Consider the following 18,248-nt stretch of genomic DNA (forward strand, 5'->3'; position numbering starts at 1 on the left):
GACGATGGTCGGGGGCGCGCCAAACGTCGGTCTTCCTCGGCGTATATCGCTGACCGGATGGCGGGCGGTATGACGTCGGTGGTGGCGGCGGTGGTGCCTGGCGGCGGAACTGCTGGGGCGGCGCGGCGTCTTGACGTGAGCGAGGAGGGGGGCGTTGCGTCGGGCTGCAGCAGCATAGCTCATTGCTTGCAGCTACGGCGGTGCCGGCTGAGGAACACCCAGTGACTGTTGGACTTCCTTGCGTACAACGTCCGCAATCGACGTCACTTCGGGCTGTGCAAAAGGTGCGAGCTTTCGCAGCTCCTCTCGCACGATGGCTCGGATCGTTTCGCGCAAGTCGTCGGAGCCGAGGGCATGAACTGCTGCGCTGTCTTGGAATGCGCGGTGATTGTACTGCCTAGTGCGCATATCGAGCGTCTTCTCGATGGTTGTCGCCTCCGAGAGGAATTCTTGGACGGTATTGGGTGGGTTCCGCATCAATCCTGCAATGAGGTCTTGTTTCACTCCCCGCATAAGGAAGCGGACCTTTTTTTCGTCAGGCATGGCAGCATCGGCCAGGCGGAAAAGTCGCGTCATCTCTTCCGTGTAGATAGTGACCGTCTCATTCGGTAGCTGTGCTCTTGTCTCCAGCAAAGCAGCGGCCTTTTCCTTGCGGACGATGCTCGCGAAGCTATTGAGGAACGTCGTCCGAAAGACGTCCCAGGATTGAAGGCTCGATTCATGGTTTTCGAACCACGTCTTCGCGGCGTCTTCTAAGTGGAAGTAGACGTGGCGCAGCTTCTCTTCAGTGTCCCAGTGGTTGAAGGCGGCGACTCGCTCGTACGTCTCCAGCCAGTTCTCCGGGTCTTCAAACGACGATCCACGGAAAGTTGGTGGCTCCCTTGGCTGTTGCATCACTACCGTTGTAGGTGGCAGGGGGTCTGTCATCGTCTTGGCGGTCGATGTGACGGTCTTCGGCTGCGTGGCGTTTTCGGGAAGGAGCCCGTACTCTGCTTGTAGTCCCTTCTGCCGGCGGCTGGTTCGAGGATCCTGGTTGTCCTTAGAGTCGTCTTCTTCGCGGCTTGGGCTTGGGTCAGCGCTCCGCGGTGGCGTCCGGATCATGAAGTAGCGCCTCCACCAGATGTCACGTGGTCGTGACGTCGACGAAGACAGCAGTCAGCACGTCCGAGATGAAACTGTTTATTTGGCCGAACTTGTGGCCGGGAAACTGAAGGTCAAACTACAGCAATAGACTGATAGCGTCTAACAGCGTCGACCGTCGATCAACTGACAAGCGGTCAAGCACGTCGGCTTTTATACAAGCGCTATGAAACTTTCCAGCAATATCGCTGGTGGCGGCGTTATCTCTCGACAAAGCTGGAACATTCGCGTGCGGCACGCAATCTTAACAAAGCGATCTACTAAAATCGTGAAGCTTCTCGAACACTGCTTCGCGGACAGCGTCGAGCGTTGATAACCGTCCTTGCTGGTCAAACTCGAACACATCAAAATAAAAGAAGAAGCGGGCGTGGCAATATGAAATTTCGGACGCTAAAACTCTTGGGCGTTCGATTTTTCGGACTTTCTACCCACATTTGAGATCCGAAAGGGCATTAATGAAAGCCCGCCCACCTTTGCCGCGTCGATCATCTCGTAGGTTCCAATCAGCGCTTTCGTGAATCGATCCGTTTGCGGCCGTAGCAGAGTCTGAAAGGCAGCTTTGCTGCAATGCCAAAGGGTGATGCATATTGAAAATCTGAAGGGACCATTGTCACGACGCAACACGGCGATGTCTTTATGGATCAGCACCGGAAATGCACAGAGGCGTGATCTTCATAGAGCATCTTCAGCTCAGTAGTGCACGTGGCCTAGCGCAGTGATATGCGTATAACCCAAACGCGCCGCGCCGCCGTTCATGCTGCCTCTCTGTGCGAGACCGCTGACGCGCTTCCTTCAAGAACGAAAGCAGCTCACCCTCGCCGCGCCTGTATGCGCTCTGGAATGGAGTGGGCACCCCGAATACTTTCATGACAACCCTTTCGTACGGTGCAGCAAGGGCCCCGACATGTGACAGCGTCAGCTTAGTTGGCGATGTGGTGCACACAACTAGGAACGATCGGCTTCACGCAGCAGCAAATCGGCGGAGATTCGGCCATTCGTGTGTGCATCGTTTACGTGCGCACACGCAACACGCATTTGTGAAAGCTGGACCAGTCGTCCGCTCTTCCGCCACAGTATTTGTGATCCGCGCCATCGTTTCCAAACGCTCCAAGCGAGAGCCGTAATCAATTCCACGCTTTGCTGGTATCAGCGGCGCTCATCGCGAGACGGAAATTTGCAATTTGCGGTTGGCACGTGGTTAAGCGGGGTTCGTGGCAGGTACCGAATGTATTTTCGAGAGCCTGGGCACGCACTGTACACCTGTACTGGGAGGGATTACAGTTATGTCAGGCGTGGTTGTGGGGATTCGACCGCACGAATTCCTTTTTTCGGACTTGCCGATTTTTCGGGCCATTTCTCGGTCCCTAGGGGCCCCGAAAAATCGGACGTTGACTGTATTTATCTTTCGAACATTTCGAGCGAATCAAATCGAACAGCAATCACTATGTTCCAAAAATATTCCAAAGTTAGAATATTCGAACAGCCCTCCATAAAAGTGAAAGACGAAGCGAGAGACAAGAAAAAGCGACTGCCGATTTCCCCTGGGAGGGGTGACGTCTGCATGAAGTCAAGGATAAAGGGGCGTGTTGCCTCTGCCAGGGGCGCCTTAGAGGTCCAATCACCTGGCGTCGGCTCAAGCCTCCCATGATCCCATTTTTCGCGGCGCATTTCCGTAGTGACCGGGTCCGTAGTGACCAAACGTCTGCGGGAGCAGACGATAATGTTCGTGTTATACTTGGTGGTGTGCGAGATTCACGTAAAGATAATGATTTGTTGAATCACTGTACGCCTTTTCATTGCAAATGTCCCTCAGTATAAGGTAATGGGAGCGCAACAGTGCCGTCATCAGCAGCTCACCCCAACTCCTTATGGAGGTCCCACTCGCGCGTGAAGTTGCCTTCAGCATCCGTGTGGCGCTGCATTCGCTCCTGGTCAATGGCAGCACGGTCACTTTTCCACTGCTCGTACTCTCGCCGCTGTCGTCCTGTCATGGCCAGCTTCGGAGGCAGGACATGGCCAGACTCCTCGTTGTGGCAGAGAACAACTCATTTGCAACAACTTCAATGCTCGCTGTGCTTCATTTGATTCCAGTAAGCTATATTACATACAACATTTGCTGTCTGTTGGAATATACAACTAGACACTTGGCACACAACTCCTTAACGCCAAGGAAGCTGAACAGCAGCAATAAACTTGTTCAGAAATTACCTTCCTCGCGTTTTATTTTACACTGCGGTTCTGCTTATTCTGCGTCATTACAGACAACAGGTTAACATACACTGCAGCTTAACCATTCGCCTTCATTACTTTCTGAAACATACACTTTCCCCAACGCTAAGACCGTGAACACTACTGTTGCTGTTAAATGCATCCACTAGCTATGTATTAGCTATGCTCCTTGCTTGGCTCCATTCCGCAGCTTCTCATTTTCTCACTCATCAGCGATGTTGGCTCGCTAGACGAAGCGTGCATTGTTTTAGAGAAGCGTGTTCCACAGCTTGGTGAAATAAAGATAGAAGCAGGAACACTGCAGAGAACTGAGCTACTTGTAAGTACTCATTCTAAAAGACAGAGCATGCGAACACGGACACAAGAGAAACGGTGGAAAAGGCGTGAAAATATATCTGCCCATGCCCAGGCAATAGGCGAACCTATCAGTCCGGCTCGCGTGGGGCTCTACGTGAAAGCTAAGTGTTAAGGCATTACTTTACTAAATAATTGTCTCAGAATAATGAAATACAATTTCCAGACATTTCCTTAACGTTTCAGGGGAACCACATATGCTGGCGGTATTCTCCTAGATCTTGAAAACCGCTGTTAAACGTGTCCTCGTAGCATTATCAGGTTGTAAAAAGCGGTATAGCGATGTCATTTCTTAACTCTTCCTCCACCAAGTCCTGTGAGCACAAAATGACTGCCAGCTTTAATGCGCGGATTTTATATGTAGGTTACCCTCGCGTTGCAGCGGCCACTGTCGCTGAACGTTTAAAGAAGTCAGTTTTCTTAAGTCCAGCATGGTTGCAGAAAGCCATGGCATAAAAAGTGTCGTTGGTATCCCTTACATTTATGGCGTATCTCATGGCTAAAGAAAGTGGGAAGTTGTTTTTACGGCTGTCTATAAGCTAGGTAACATATGTGCCGCTGTGCAGAAAAAGAATGAGCGAGTATTAAACAAGAAGCAGGCTGACATCTGTTTCGCAAAACACACCAACAAATTCACCAATTGCCGTACAAGTGTGGTGCATAAGGTTCCTTTTAGCTGCGGCCGCTTCTACGTAGGACAGACGGGCCGCTGCATTAACCAGACATTATTGAAACGTAAGAGATCACTAACCGGAGGCTCACCTACTAATCTGTCTGTGCATTGTTAAGCGTGTAAATGCACGCTGAAATTCAATGAATAGGCAGTTTTGCACAGGCAGGGGAATGAAGAGACGCGTCTGATGATTGAAGCATGGCATACCGATAATAGTGGCAGCGCATGCGTGAGCCAACCGTCAATTAACTTTAGTAAAACTTGCTGTTGGGCTAGTTGGGGCATGTTTACAAGAAAATTCGACGACGCAAACCACCAAGAAGAAAAGGCGAAAGGAAAGAGCGTCAACTCGCAACTGACTTTATTCTTGCAAATCCATCGCAATATATATACCATACCACGCATGCGCAATAACACACCATGCGTCACCTCCAACATTCGGCCACTGTCAATGCACGTGCTAGTTCAGAAACCTGTCAAAAAAATCAAATTCAGCTGAACGCAGTACAACCAACGTATCGCTAATACAGACATCTTTTTTCTTTTGGATGAGGTATGCTTCTAGCATCTCTCGCTCAATCACCTCCTTGCTTTTTACCTAGAATGGTGATATTGGCAAATCTTGCCTCACATCCACACACGCTGCAGTGCATAGGCAAATGTGCCAAAAGGTTATTCTTTATCGAAAGAGCACGCTCCCTCGCTCTAACTTGCATAGATGAAATCCAAAGTTTGACGGCAACCCGTCTGGCCGGGGAAATACATAGTGTAAACGCGAAAAGTTACACCGACCGAAAAAGGAACAAATGCCTTAAAAGTTATGTTTCACGCAGACCGCCACGCGAGCAGGATTGATAGGTTCGCCTATTGTATGGGCATGCGCAGATACGTTTTCATGCCCTATTTCTTTTCCACCGTACACTCTTAGAAAAAAAGGTCGGCATATTCACTAACTAAATACTAACAGTTTACGTGTCACAAAATACACTAGCCTCTTGTAAGTGAGGGTAGTAAAATGCAGGTTAGTGAAATTTGCTACCTAGTTAGTGAATAGTGCTCACTCGTATGGCTAGTCCATTACTAAGTTGTTAGTAACCGCACTAGCAACTTAGTAGCCGTATTACCTTTATAGTAGAGAACGCTTAGCCAAATAGAGGTTTACGCCTATGTTGTTTATATGTGCGTGTGCATGCCATATCAAGATGATTCTATTACAAAAGTATCTATAGGATAAAAAAAAACAAAACGAAGCGGCATTGCCCTCGTACATTAACTAATGGCCGCTAATTACTTCATGTAATTACCATGGCAAGTATGCATCAGAGCAACATACATAGAGGCATGAATGTATCACAAACCGGGTCACACACGCAAACACACACACAGAATATCAAGACTTCTACGTAGCCGATATCTACTATATAGCAGCAGCTTGAATACTATTTATGCTCCTACTTTGGGATAGCACACCTGTACTGGTTAGCTGCCACAGAATTTAGAACAATAATTGGTGTTTTCTACACATTATCGTGTGCCCTTATATTTGTTTATATGTGTGTCATCACGTAGCACGAAACTTTTATTCCGAGGTAATCAATAAAATTAAGGTTTCTTTAAATTTTGCTAAAGACCGTCATGATTACGGCAAAGTATACTGTGGCGTCTGGCAACGTGGGTGGCTTAGTAGTTACTTAGTTAAAAACACCAAGAAAGCTTCCTTGATTAGTAACGGCGAAAGTTACGACCTTTACTAGCTGCTGGCTAGTAAAGACGTGCCGCGAAGGTAGTAAAATGCGCTCGAAACTAGCAAATGCATCCTTTTACTAACTGTTTACTAACTTTCTAAGAGTGTAGTGTACCTTTGCAGTTGTTCGTCGGCGTTTGTGGCGTCATCTCTCTTGTGTCCGAGTTTGCACACCCTGCCTTTCAGAACATTGTAGCTTATGACCATTTCGGAGGTGTTTAGACGGGTGGCGATTGCATTTATGACACAGCTATCAACATTCAGAACGGTGACAAAAAGTCTCTGCAAAAGCTAAATTGACCAGATCCTCAGTTTTGATAGGGAACCGCCCGAGGAAACCTTCTTTCCTTCAGTTAATCTTGGTGATGATTTTGTTTCCTGTACATATGCAGACTGCAGAGAGCCTGTTTACTTTTTCCCGTGTTGTTGAAGAGCATTTGTGCTGTTCCCTGTGCAGTGTGTATTTTGCACGATCTATGGCACTGATTATGCAGCATCAAAAGAAAAGGAACAAATCTTGCAACCAACGTACGGTACTACATTTGGTCCATCACTGAAACCCGCGTGGCTGTTATTAAAACCACGAGCAACATGCCACAGCCGTTGAGCTACTTAAATGCCTAGACCTACCGAAGCTGCTATAATTACCCTTTGTAGTGCCTTATCCTGACGCATGGCATGCCGCACATTGTCAAAATCCTGGCCTCCGTAATTGTCTCGGTGGCGACGGCTGCCACCTCGGTCCCCGCCACCATCCGCATCACCCTCGCGCATTCGGTCAGCCAGAAAGCGATAGTTGGGGTCCGGTGGAGGGCCGTCCTCCTGCAAGTCAGCCCAGATGCTCTTACCATGCATATTTACAACACAAAAAATGCTCTGAGCAACTAGCAATTTACATAAGAAAATAAGCATTACAAATGGGCATAAAAAATTCATATCAATCGCATGGTGTGCGCAATTCTCCAGTAAGTGCGCCTGAAAATTGCACCAGGCTAAAAATACCAATGCCGAATATATTATTTATTTATTGATTAATTTTCGGTACCTCAAAGGCGCCAGCTGGGGTATTACACGAGGGATGGGTATTTATTGCAGCGTAGAAGTGATTCAAGAGCAGCCTTGAATTGATGTGGGTCGGAGTGGTGCACGGCAGCTGCAGGCAGATGGTTCCAGTCCCGTGCGCTTTTTATAAAAAAGGAGCGAAGATGGGCGGTAGTTTGTGCTGGCGGAGGGTACACTGCTCTTGGATAATTTGTGCGGCTTGATAAGCGATGGACTGGCAGGATGGCTAGAACTTCGATAGGATAATGATAAAATTTGTGAAAAAGACATAGTCGGGATATGTGACGCCGTAATTCTAGGTTAGTAAGGTGACCACGAGTTTTAAGTTGAGAAACACTGGAAGAGCTGTGTGTGCCCATGCCAGAGGAATAGCTGACCAGGACGAAAGCAAAAGCAATAGAATGGCAAATAATGAAGTGGGCGAACATAAATATTGTCACTGGGATGATCGGCGATTGTGACAAGCAAGCTAGCCATACTTGTTGAGGGGACCAAAGGTACACTCTTTGGGTATATCTGCATTGCGATACGAAGACGTGTATTTAGGAATTTCAAGGGCTCGTTTCACACAACCTTAAGCCTTTCCCGACAACGCAACATGGCAGCAGCGGTCGGGCACTGCTTCTCTTGTAGCTGACTTGACGCACGCGTTTTCAGTGTCCGCCATCTCTAAATGAGTGCCGTAAGCGAGCTTTGATTTATTTAGTTTCGGACCGGAATGGACGGAAGGTTGGGTAAATGTTATGACCAGAACAGAAAATGAAGACAGGGAAGGACATTACCGTACGGTTTGAGCTGTACTGCAGTAATTATGATATAAATGTGAAGAAAGTGGACGAGAAGACAACCTTCAGCTAATGCAACCGATGTTCTTCGACCAATTGAGCTACGGCGGTGGTCGTCCTCCCTTCTGCTTTATCTGGAATTTATGTGCATGCAAACCAGGGAGTGTTAGTCAGCGCCGCTCGTAGCCATGACGGCGAGTGTGGAACACTCGTTTTAACGCGACAGTGTTAGAGAGCTCGTTTCGCAGAAATTCCGGCGTCGGCATCATTGGTTGTGAGCAAAAAATCGTCCGTGACCGAAAAATCGAGAAAAATGCAGATAAAATAAACAAGAAAAATCTTCGGTGCCACTGAAGATCGAAACCGGGCCGTTTGCGTGGCAAGCAGGTGTCCTACCTGCTGTTACTTGCGATGTTACTTGCGACTACTTCGGAAAAAAACACTACATAAATGCCATGTAGTGGAAGGAGTCTCCTTAACGCATTTAATGTTGCATGGCAGAAGCGCACAATCGCGCAAGGCGACTAACTGCATCAACTGTTTCAGTGCGATTTTTGTGTGCCCATCGCTGCTAAAACCACACACACACACACACAAACTTGGAAACAACTCCAAAAATGGACAACTATGTCCATCTAGCTGTAAAAACTTACAAACAGCTCCAAAAATGCACAACTATGTCCATGTAGCGGCAAACATATCAAGAAAACCGCAAACATTAGATACAACAATGCGGTGCCATCTGTGAGACACTGTGAAAAACATGTCTCGGCTACAACATCGGGCGAGGAGGACAATGACTGGCAACCAGCGCTTTCGTCCTTTCTGGCTCGTGCGCGACGGCGCGGGGTGTGCGGGCTGGTGCTTGGATGAGTGGCGTTTTAGAATAATTTTTGCGTGTTTTAGGTCGACCAGCGGATTTTGTTCTCTGTTATTGTGATGTCAGCCAGCGAAAGGTCAACGGAAAACCACTGTGCCGTTTTTGGTTGTTCTAACTAGCGAAAAAAGGAAACTGCTGTCTGAATAAGTATGCGATATGCATCACCAAACGCGGAGTGTTTGCGGCTGTGCACACTCTTCAAGGGACATCGCTTGTGTTACGTTACAGGTTCTAAATCGGCAGGTGCCGCAATACATGCGGAATTCCCAGTGTTCCACGCAGTCACATGTCAATGGGATATGGCCACATTTGCGAACAAACATAAGCAGTCAAGTACGGCCCTGTGCGGTAAAGTGCAAAACATCTAAGTCACTCGTGTAGCCACCTGAGTTCTTTTCGCTTCGTTTTATTAGATGTGAAGCATCTTACAGCGGAGTTCAATCCGGTGGTGGTGGTGTGCGGCGTGACCACCCTTACTGCGCATGCGCAAGCCATCTCCACACAGCTCCGCTCCCTCTTCACACCCCTCTCCCCTCCCCCTCTCCACTTACCATCTCCCCTTTCCCCTCTCCCTCTCCACCTCTCTCCTCTCTCCGCTCTTCCTCTGAAACGCGGGCTAGATATGCCGAAATTTTCTTCTGCGCAATGCCGCGAAGAGTGATAAGCTATAAGTGGGAACAGTGTGAATAGCGGCAGTGTCCTGCGACAGTTTGTGCCACTATACCATACGTCTGAGACGTTTCTGGGCTGCGCAAGTTCTCTCGTTGCAGGAAAATTGTTAAAAGCTTGCACTGCAGTGAATATTTATTTATTTATTTATTTATTTATTTGAACATACTGCTAGCCTCACATTTGAGGCTGTTGCAGGAAAAGGGGTAAGATACATAATCAAAAGAAGCAATTTAGGGTAGGGGCATACATATTTTAAATTAAACTGGACAGTGCATATGCTCTCCGCCTTAATTACACAACGCTACAAAATGAAAACAATAATAAACGGAATGTTACAAGGTAATACACATATTCAAAAGAACACCGTTCAAGTAGGGGCGCACATCAGTCGAACTGAACTGTCGGTACATACATTGCATTAATTTACAAACGCTACAAGAATGAGAAAAACAGCGATGAACAGCATGTTACAAGCTTAGCGCACGAAAAAAGCATTAAAAAGAAACTATATATAAATTAGACATTTTATTGCACTAGAGACAAGGCTCGGCAAATGCTGACGAAATCATGAACAGCATAAAATCAAGGCAAGAAAAAAGAGACATACTGAGAAGGGAAACAGATTGTCATTGCACAACGCAGCGAGCCTGCATGCCGATAATAACTAAGAAGCATTATTTGAAATCTTAGCAATAAAAGCTTCGAGTGTTGTGCACTCGACAGAATCGTTAGGCAAACTATTCCAATCTCGGATTGCTTGCCGAAAGAAAGAGTACCTGGAAAAGTCCTTGTGAAATCTGTATTCAGCTAAGTGCTTGGTGTGTTTAGTTCGAGAACTGGTTGTATTTGAGGGAAGTAAATAGTTGCTCACATTGATCTTCATGCTGCCATTGAGAAGAAGGAAAAGCAACTTAAGACGAAGTAGTCGGGCTCGATTTTGTATAGTGGGGAGTTCGGCTTGCTTTAATAGTTCTGTACGGGAGTCACGACGGCGATACCTATTAAAGATAAACCTAAGTGCTTTTCTTTGGACGCTCTCCAATTTTGCTATGTACTGCATACGAAAGGGAAACCAACATATTATTGCATATTCAAGTATAGATCGAATGAGTGTGACGTATGCTAGGCGTTTAGTATCTACGGATATGTCGCTAACGAACGCTTTCACCAGCAGATAAGTAGAATATAAAGATGCATTGCAGTTTTATGTCATCTATATATATTCGATGCGTCACAAAAATAGTTGCTACCGGTGTTGCTGCTGCTATGGGCCTGTCCGGTCACCCGGTATTGCGTGTACTGTGAGCATTATTCATACGCTTCTTCTCCCCTGTAAATACTCATCATCAACGCTCCCCGAGCCTGACCAATAGCTCGGGGTGCAATAAAGAAGAGCGAACATTGTCTCACAAGTGGTGGATACTGCTCTCCGGTCCCTCAGTCCTCTGGTTCTTCCAGTGCCTCAACAATACACCCCTGGAGCTCTGTTCAGGACGCCGTTTGCACCAACAGACCTCGGCAATGTCGTAAGACGAGCGCTCCAACGCATCCAAGACGCCTGCCTCGACGGGAACCCCTTCCTGCTTGGTCACCACTACATTCTTGATGCAGCGCTAAAAGACAGAGACTAAGGAGGAACATTCACACCGGACGAACGCTGTTTTTCAGCGCTGCATCAAGAATGCATTCCTACCAACTAGCCCAACTTCCTATCCTGTTGGTCACCACGCCTCAGAAGGACCCACCGGCGTTCGCTGGCCTTCGTGAGGACAACGTTGAAGACTGGTTGGAGCAGTAAGATCACTTGAGTGCACTTAACCACTGGGACGACTCTGCTGAACTCACTCCCGTCGCCTTCTACCTGACAGGTGTAGCCAAGACTTGGCTTTTCAACCATGAGCTGCACTTCGAGGAAAATCATGAGCTGAAAGGTGCGATCAATGAGCTTTGTTTCCGTGCGCGATATGAAAAAGCTGTGTGCAAAAAAGTGTATAAGAACCACGTGGTGCCCGAAAATAAACCATTTGTTGGAAGTGTAGAGCTGTGTGTGTGTCTCCGTATTCTTCTTGTGTCCCGTTACCTTGCGCTACCATAGTTATTCAAGAATCTCCGCAGAGCCTCGACGGAGCCGGTTCTTCCCGCGTCGCCGCTCTCCGTCACCGATTCGCCGCTCCTCTTCTCCATTTCGAGCGGCTACTTCAACCCTAGGCCATCGCCCGGAAAACTAAACAGTGCAGCTTCGGGAGGTAAAGCTACATTTTCTGCGCTAAGTCAAGCTCCCCCAGAGCGGCCCTCAAATGTACTGTTAGTATGTGTTGAAGGTGTATGGACTCGAGCATTGGTACACACATGTGCAGTGCTTTCCGTCATTAGTATTGAACTATGTTCTCGCCTGCGCAAAGTGAAGACGCCGTATACTGGACCACCCCTTCGGCGTGCCAATGCAGCTTTTGTTCGGCCCGTTGATGTGTGGGCAGCGCGAGTTTTCATCGATGGCGCTCTTCGCCACATTCAGTTTCTCGTGTTGTCGCCATGTACCCATGCCCTTATTTTAGGGTGGAACTATCTCACCCGCCACGGTAAGATAGTGGTTATGGCGCTCGACTGCTGACCCGAAGGTCGCGGGATCGAATCCTGGCCGCTGGTTCGATGAAGGCGAAAATATTTGAGGCCCGTGTACTTCGACATAGGTGTACGTTAAAGAATCCCAGGTGGTCAAAATTTCCGGAGCCCTCCACTACGGTGTCTCTCATAATCATATCGTGGTTTTGGGACGTTAACCCCTTGAGGGTTTTCGCCGTACATGTACGGCGGAAGCTTCCTGGAACCAAAGGGTTTTCGTCGTACATGTACGGCACAGCGTTTATTTTTAAAACGCGCACTTTTTTCGATCATTTCTTTTGCTTGCCCTGTGCAGCCACACATCGGGAATACGTGGAATTTTTTTCATGCGCCGATGTCTCTCCGTTGTATTTTTTTTTTTGCTTCCCAAAACGGCGCGCCGGCTATCGCTTAATATGTACTGATGGGCTAGTTGGTGAGCCATGATTTTCGAATAGGCAGCGCACAAAAGGGCAACAAATACGCACACATAAAAAGACGCAAACACAAGCGCTGCCCGTCCGAGCACGTTCGCGGTGCAGCTGATTTAAAGTGCGCACCTTTTTCGATCGTTTCTCTTGCTTGGCATGTGCTGCCACGCTTCGGGAATACGTGGAATTTTTTTCATGCACCGATGTCTCTCTGTTGTTGCTTTTATATGCTTCGCTAAACGGCGCGCCGGCTATCGCTTGCGCAACCGAGCGCGCCAGCGGCGCGGTTGCTTGGTTTAAACGCGCGCCTTCTTCGATCATTTCTCTTGCTTGGAATGTGGTGCCACGCTTCGGGAATACGTGGAATTTTTTTAATGCGCCGATGTCTCTCCGTCTTTATTTTTTTGCTTCTGAAAGCGGCGCGGCGGCTTTCAGTCGCGCATCAGAACACGCGCACGCGGTGTCCGGCTGGTTTCGGTTTCGTCCTTGGGGTGGTTTTCGCTTCGTGCGCCTGCAAAGCTGATGGATGTTTGGTTTCTAATCTCTCAAAGGGTGACCGCTTGTTAATCTATTGTTTATTGATCCCCTGGGCGCGATTACATCTGTTTTCGTGCGGCGCAAAATTACACAAACGACGCCGCCGTGATTGCGTTTCCTGTTTTGGGGTCTCGGAAAAACTAACTACGTCTTGTTGGCGATAAGACGAAGGATTACTGCAGCTTTTTCACTCGTATTACTTTCCGGGCGGGCGTACAGCCATAGTTTTCTTCCGTGCGCTCACTGACGCAGTTCGCTTACGCTATGGAAGCGCGCGCCGGTTGCTCTGTTACCGGTGAGTCGAGCAGCGATTCTTCCGATGCGGAAGAATCGCTGCTCGGCTGCCCAAGTGCAGAACCAGAATCTGATTCATTGGATTTCAGTTTGTCAGACGAGGATTTTCTGACGAGTTCAGGCTCCGATGACGATCAAGCAGCGACATCTGAAAAGCGTGCGCGGCGAGACGATGCGGACTACGAAAAAACCATGTGTATGTAACAACAAAAATGCTTTTTTGTCACTTTACGGTCACGAAAAAAAAATTTTGACATTTTTTTCTTAAATATAATTGTCTGAAGAATTTAGTTCAGCAATAAAAAATTACACATTTTTGCACTGAATTTTGGGAAAAAATTCGATCCTCAAAAGGTTAAACCCCAGATATTAGGATAAGACTATCTCTATACAGCGTAGGCCGTGATATGTTGTCCTGAGCGAGTCGCTCATATTGCCACGTGCGTTCCTTATTATCACTTTTGTTGTTTCGGTTTTCGCCCACAAAGAGTGTCAGCAACGCTCAGCGCAAACCGTGCCTCACTGTTCGAGAAGCTTCGCGATCGTAGATCGTTATGCTAAGATTGCACGCAAGACGCGAAAACTCGAGCTTATTCTAGACCTTGCGCGACAACCAGCGATAACGCTGGAATATTCGACGTCACATGTATAAATGCCGACGCGCTTCACCGCTTGTCAGTTTTATCGACGGCCGACGCCCTGTTCGCCGCTATCAGTGTACAGCGTGTATTGCTTTAGTCTGACTTTCATTTCCCAGCCACGAGTTCGGCCAAATAAACTGTTTCATCTTGAACACGCCGACGGCTGTCTTCGTCGACGTAACGACCACGTGACATCTGGTGGAGGTGCTGCTTCTAGCGTGTACCGGACGCCCCCGTCAGGCCGTGAACCCAGCCCACGTCGCGAAGCCGCAGACTGAAAGGACTTCCCCCTCAATTTGGACTCCTACCGGACAAGCCAAGAGGAACGGCGACGAAGACAACAGCGACGATGACAGCAAATGTGCCGCCTACACCGATTCTGCTCCGGCAACCCTGGGAGCCGCCAACGTTCCGCGGTTCATCATTCGAGGACCCGGAAACCTGGATTGAAACGCACGACCGTGTCGCCGCATTTTACAATTGGAGCACCGAAGACAAGCTGCGCCATGTCTACTTCTACCTGGAAGATGCGGCAAGAACCTGGTTTGGGAATCCGGCGTCCTCACTTCAAACCTGAAACCTATTCCGCAGCGCATTCCTGACCACGTTCGGAAGCGTTGTCCGCAAAGAAATCGCCGCTTCCTTGCTGGAGACCCGGGTGCAGCTACCAAATGAAAACGTCACCATCTTCGCGGAAGAGATTACTCGACTTTTCCGCCAAGCCGACGTTGCGATGCCCGAAGACAAAAAAGTTCGCCTGCTTATGCGGGGTGTAAAACAAGAACTGTTCGCGGGACTGGTCCGCCACCCGCCCACGACGGTCGCCGAATTCCTCGCCGAGGCTTCGACAATCGAGAAAACGTTTGAGCTGCGAACGCGGCAATACAACCGCAACTTCTCGGCCACAAGCTACGCCGACGTTCAAGCACTAGGATCCACCCACCTGCGTAAGACGATCCGAGCAATCGTAAAAGAGGAGCTCCGAAAACTTCTGCCTTCCACGCAACCTCAAGTAGCTTGCATTGCCAACGTCGTGCGCTAGGAGATCCAGCAGTCACTGGGCGCGCCTCAGCTAGCAGAGCCGCAGCCGGAAGCTATGAGCTATGCTGCTGGAGCCCGCCGTCATGCTCCTCCTCCACGCCCACACCAAGACGCCACACAGCCGCAGTACCGTCGCCAGACGCCGCCGCCGCCACAGCCGCCCTATCGTGCGCCTGTCGGCCAGCGCTATGCGCCAAGGAAGACCGACGTTTGGCGCGCCCCTGACAACCGCCCGCTCTGCTACCACTGCGGGGAGGCCGGCCACACGTACCGCCGCTGCCAGTACCGACAACTACGCGGATTCGCCGTCAACGCGCCGCGCCCGCAGCCAGGCGAACGGCCTCGCGACATCGACGACTACCTCATCGGAACACAGTGGCAAGAACGATGACCTTTCCGCTCGCCGTCGCCCGGCCGCTACATGTCACCGCACAGCCGGCAGTACATTGGCCCAAACTGGGGCCAGTCGCCTAGCCCGTATCCGGGCACCTAAGGACAGCAACCGATGGAGGTGCGGTTGCTGTACGACGACATGCCGAAGATCCTCCGCGGCCGCCGACGACGACAACGCGACTTGACCTGCAGAACACAACGCGAAGCAGACGAAGCCCTGCCGACGAAACCTCGCGGACCGAAGACCCGACGACGCAACATGGAAGCAGCGGAATAAACCGTCGCAGCCGTGATCCGACGCCGCGACCCGACCGCAACGCAAGCCGACGAACTAGCGACCTTGACGTTCTCATCGACGTCATCGCTCTCGTCGACACTGGGGCCGACTATTGCGTCGTCAGTACGCCATTCGCCACGAAGCTGAAGAAAGTAAAGACCGCTCGGAGTGGACCCGAAATCCTGACAGCTGGAGGCCACCTGATAACGCCGGCTGAAGTCTGCACCGCAAGAGTCACCATCAATAACCGGACTTATCCTGCGAGCTTTGTAATCCTACAAAACTGCTCCAGGGATGTGATACTTGGAATGGACTTCCTAAGTGACCACGGCGCCGTCATCGACCTGAGGTATGAGTCGATAACACTAACCCCAGACGAAGCGCTCCCCCCTCACGCGACGCCAGGGAACCATGGACTGAATGTGATAGAAGAGCAGGTGGCCGTTCCGCCGCGCTCCAGCGTCATTATTTCCGTCGGCACCGAAAAACCTGCGAACCTTGAAGGCGTCATCGAGGGCGATCAGCACCTACTCCTGAACCGTCAAGTTTGCGTCGCAAGAGGTATAGCCGAGCTGCGTGACGGTAAAGCAAAGGTAGTGCTGCCAAACTTCAGCAACGAATATAAACACCTCAACATTGGTACAACGGTCGCCTACATCGACGAATGTGTGGCCGCCAGCAATGCTTTGGCCCTCTTCGATGCTGCCGAACCTGCTTCGACTAATCGAGGTCCCGAACCAGATTTTGACGTCAACCCGAGCCTTCGGAAGGTCAAGCAAGACCAGCTCAAAACCCTGCTCCTGCAATACAAGCACTGCTTCTCGTCGTCGTCAAGAATTCGACAGACCCCAGTCGCGAAACATCGCATCATAACAGAGGAAAGTGCGCGATCAATCCGTCAGAGCCCGTACTGAGTTTCGACGCGAGAACGCGAGGCCGTGAAGAAACAGGTCGACGAAATGCTACGCGACGACATCGTCCAGCCTTCAAAGAGTCCGTGGGCGTCACCGGTGGTGTTATTGAAGAAGAGGGATGGGACCGTAGGTTTCTGCGTCGATTATCGTCGCCTGAACAAAATCACGAAAAAGGACGTGTACCCTACCACGCATAGACGACGCCCTAGTTCGACTCCACAACGCGAAGTACTTTTCTTCGATGGACCTCAAGACCGGCTACTGGCAAATCAAAGTCGACGAGAGAGACCGAGGAAAGACTGCCTTCATAACACCGGACGGCCTGTTCGAGTTCAAGGCCATGCCCTTTGGTCTTTGCTCGGCACCTGCGACTTTCCAACGAGTCATGGATGCAGTATTAACTGGCTTGAAGTGGCAAACTTGCCTTGCTTACTTAGATGACGTCGTTGTGTTTTCCTCAAGCTTCGACGAACTCCTCCGCCGCATTTACGCTGTACTACAAGCAGTCAAGACCTTTGGCCTCACCTTGAAGCCTGAAAATTGCCGCTTTGCATACGAGGAGCTATGGGTCACGTGATCAGCAAGGGTGGTCTTCGCCCAGACCCGCGGAAAACAGCTGCCATCGCTGCCTTCCCGCCACCCACCGACACGAAAGCCGTGCGCCGTTTTCTCGGCTTGTGCCCCTACTACAGTCGCTTCGTCAAGGAATTTTCACGAATCGCCGAACCGCTAACTCACCTCACGAAGACCGACGTGCCATTCAAATGGGAAACGGCATAAACCGACACCTAGAGAAGACTCCGATACTAGCTCATTTCGACGAATACGCCGATACGGAAATCCACACCGGCGCAAGCAGCATAGGACTCGGAGCCGTCCTTGTGCAGAAGACTGAGGGGCAGGAAAGGGTCATCAGTTATGCTAGCCGGTCACTCTCTAAGGCAGAGGCCAACTATTCCACAACAGAAAAGGAGTGCCTCGCCATCATATGGGCTACGTCGAAGTTTCGCCCCTACCTCTACGGCAGGCCCTTCAAAGTTGTGAGCGACCATCACGCCTTGTGTTGGTTAGCTAACTTGAAGGACCCTTTAGGTCACCTCGCACGGTGGAGCCTAAGACTTGAAGAATTCGACATTACCGTCGTATGCAAGTCCGGAAGGAAACAATCCGACGCCGACTGCTTGTCTCGTGCCCCCGTCGACCCACCAACACCCGACGACTAGGAAGATGACAGCTTGAGCCATACGTGCCCACGACTTCGCCGAATGACAGCGAGCTGAACCGGAACTGAAGGGTCTAGTGGAATACCTGGAGGGCAGGACCATCGTTGTCCCAGAGGTATTCAGGCGAGGATCGGCATCATTTTTCTTGAAAAACAACGTCCTCGTAAAGAACAACTTCTCTCCTGTTCGAGCCAGCTACCTTATCGCGCTGTACCTTAGGGACAGCGAACAGAAATTTTGCATGCCCTGCACGACGGCCCGACGGCTGGACACCTCGAACTTTCCCGCACGCTCGTACGAGTACAGGAAAATTACTACTGGCCGCGCCTTGCCGCCGACGACACTCACTACGTAATG

The 18,248-nt window shown here is 49.9% G+C and overlaps 2 protein-coding genes across 2 annotated transcripts in view; both read right to left on the reverse strand.

Moving 5' to 3' along the window:
- LOC119375614 (histone H2A) overlaps positions 1-18,248 on the reverse strand; it is a 372,224-nt gene that overhangs the window by 190,078 nt on the left and 163,898 nt on the right. The window lies entirely within an intron of this gene.
- Positions 1-18,248, reverse strand: part of LOC119375608 (coiled-coil domain-containing protein 9B) — a 239,555-nt gene that overhangs the window by 96,391 nt on the left and 124,916 nt on the right. Inside the window, exons 4-5 of the mRNA XM_049411272.1 lie at positions 6,789-6,962; positions 2,998-3,164 (exon numbers count right to left, since the gene is read on the reverse strand). Of these exons, the coding sequence (XP_049267229.1) occupies positions 2,998-3,164; positions 6,789-6,962 (341 nt within the window). The remainder of the gene's footprint in view (positions 1-2,997; positions 3,165-6,788; positions 6,963-18,248) is intronic.

Source organism: Rhipicephalus sanguineus, chromosome 11, assembly GCF_013339695.2.
Source record: "Rhipicephalus sanguineus isolate Rsan-2018 chromosome 11, BIME_Rsan_1.4, whole genome shotgun sequence".
In the NCBI taxonomy this organism is placed as follows: domain Eukaryota; kingdom Metazoa; phylum Arthropoda; class Arachnida; order Ixodida; family Ixodidae; genus Rhipicephalus; species Rhipicephalus sanguineus.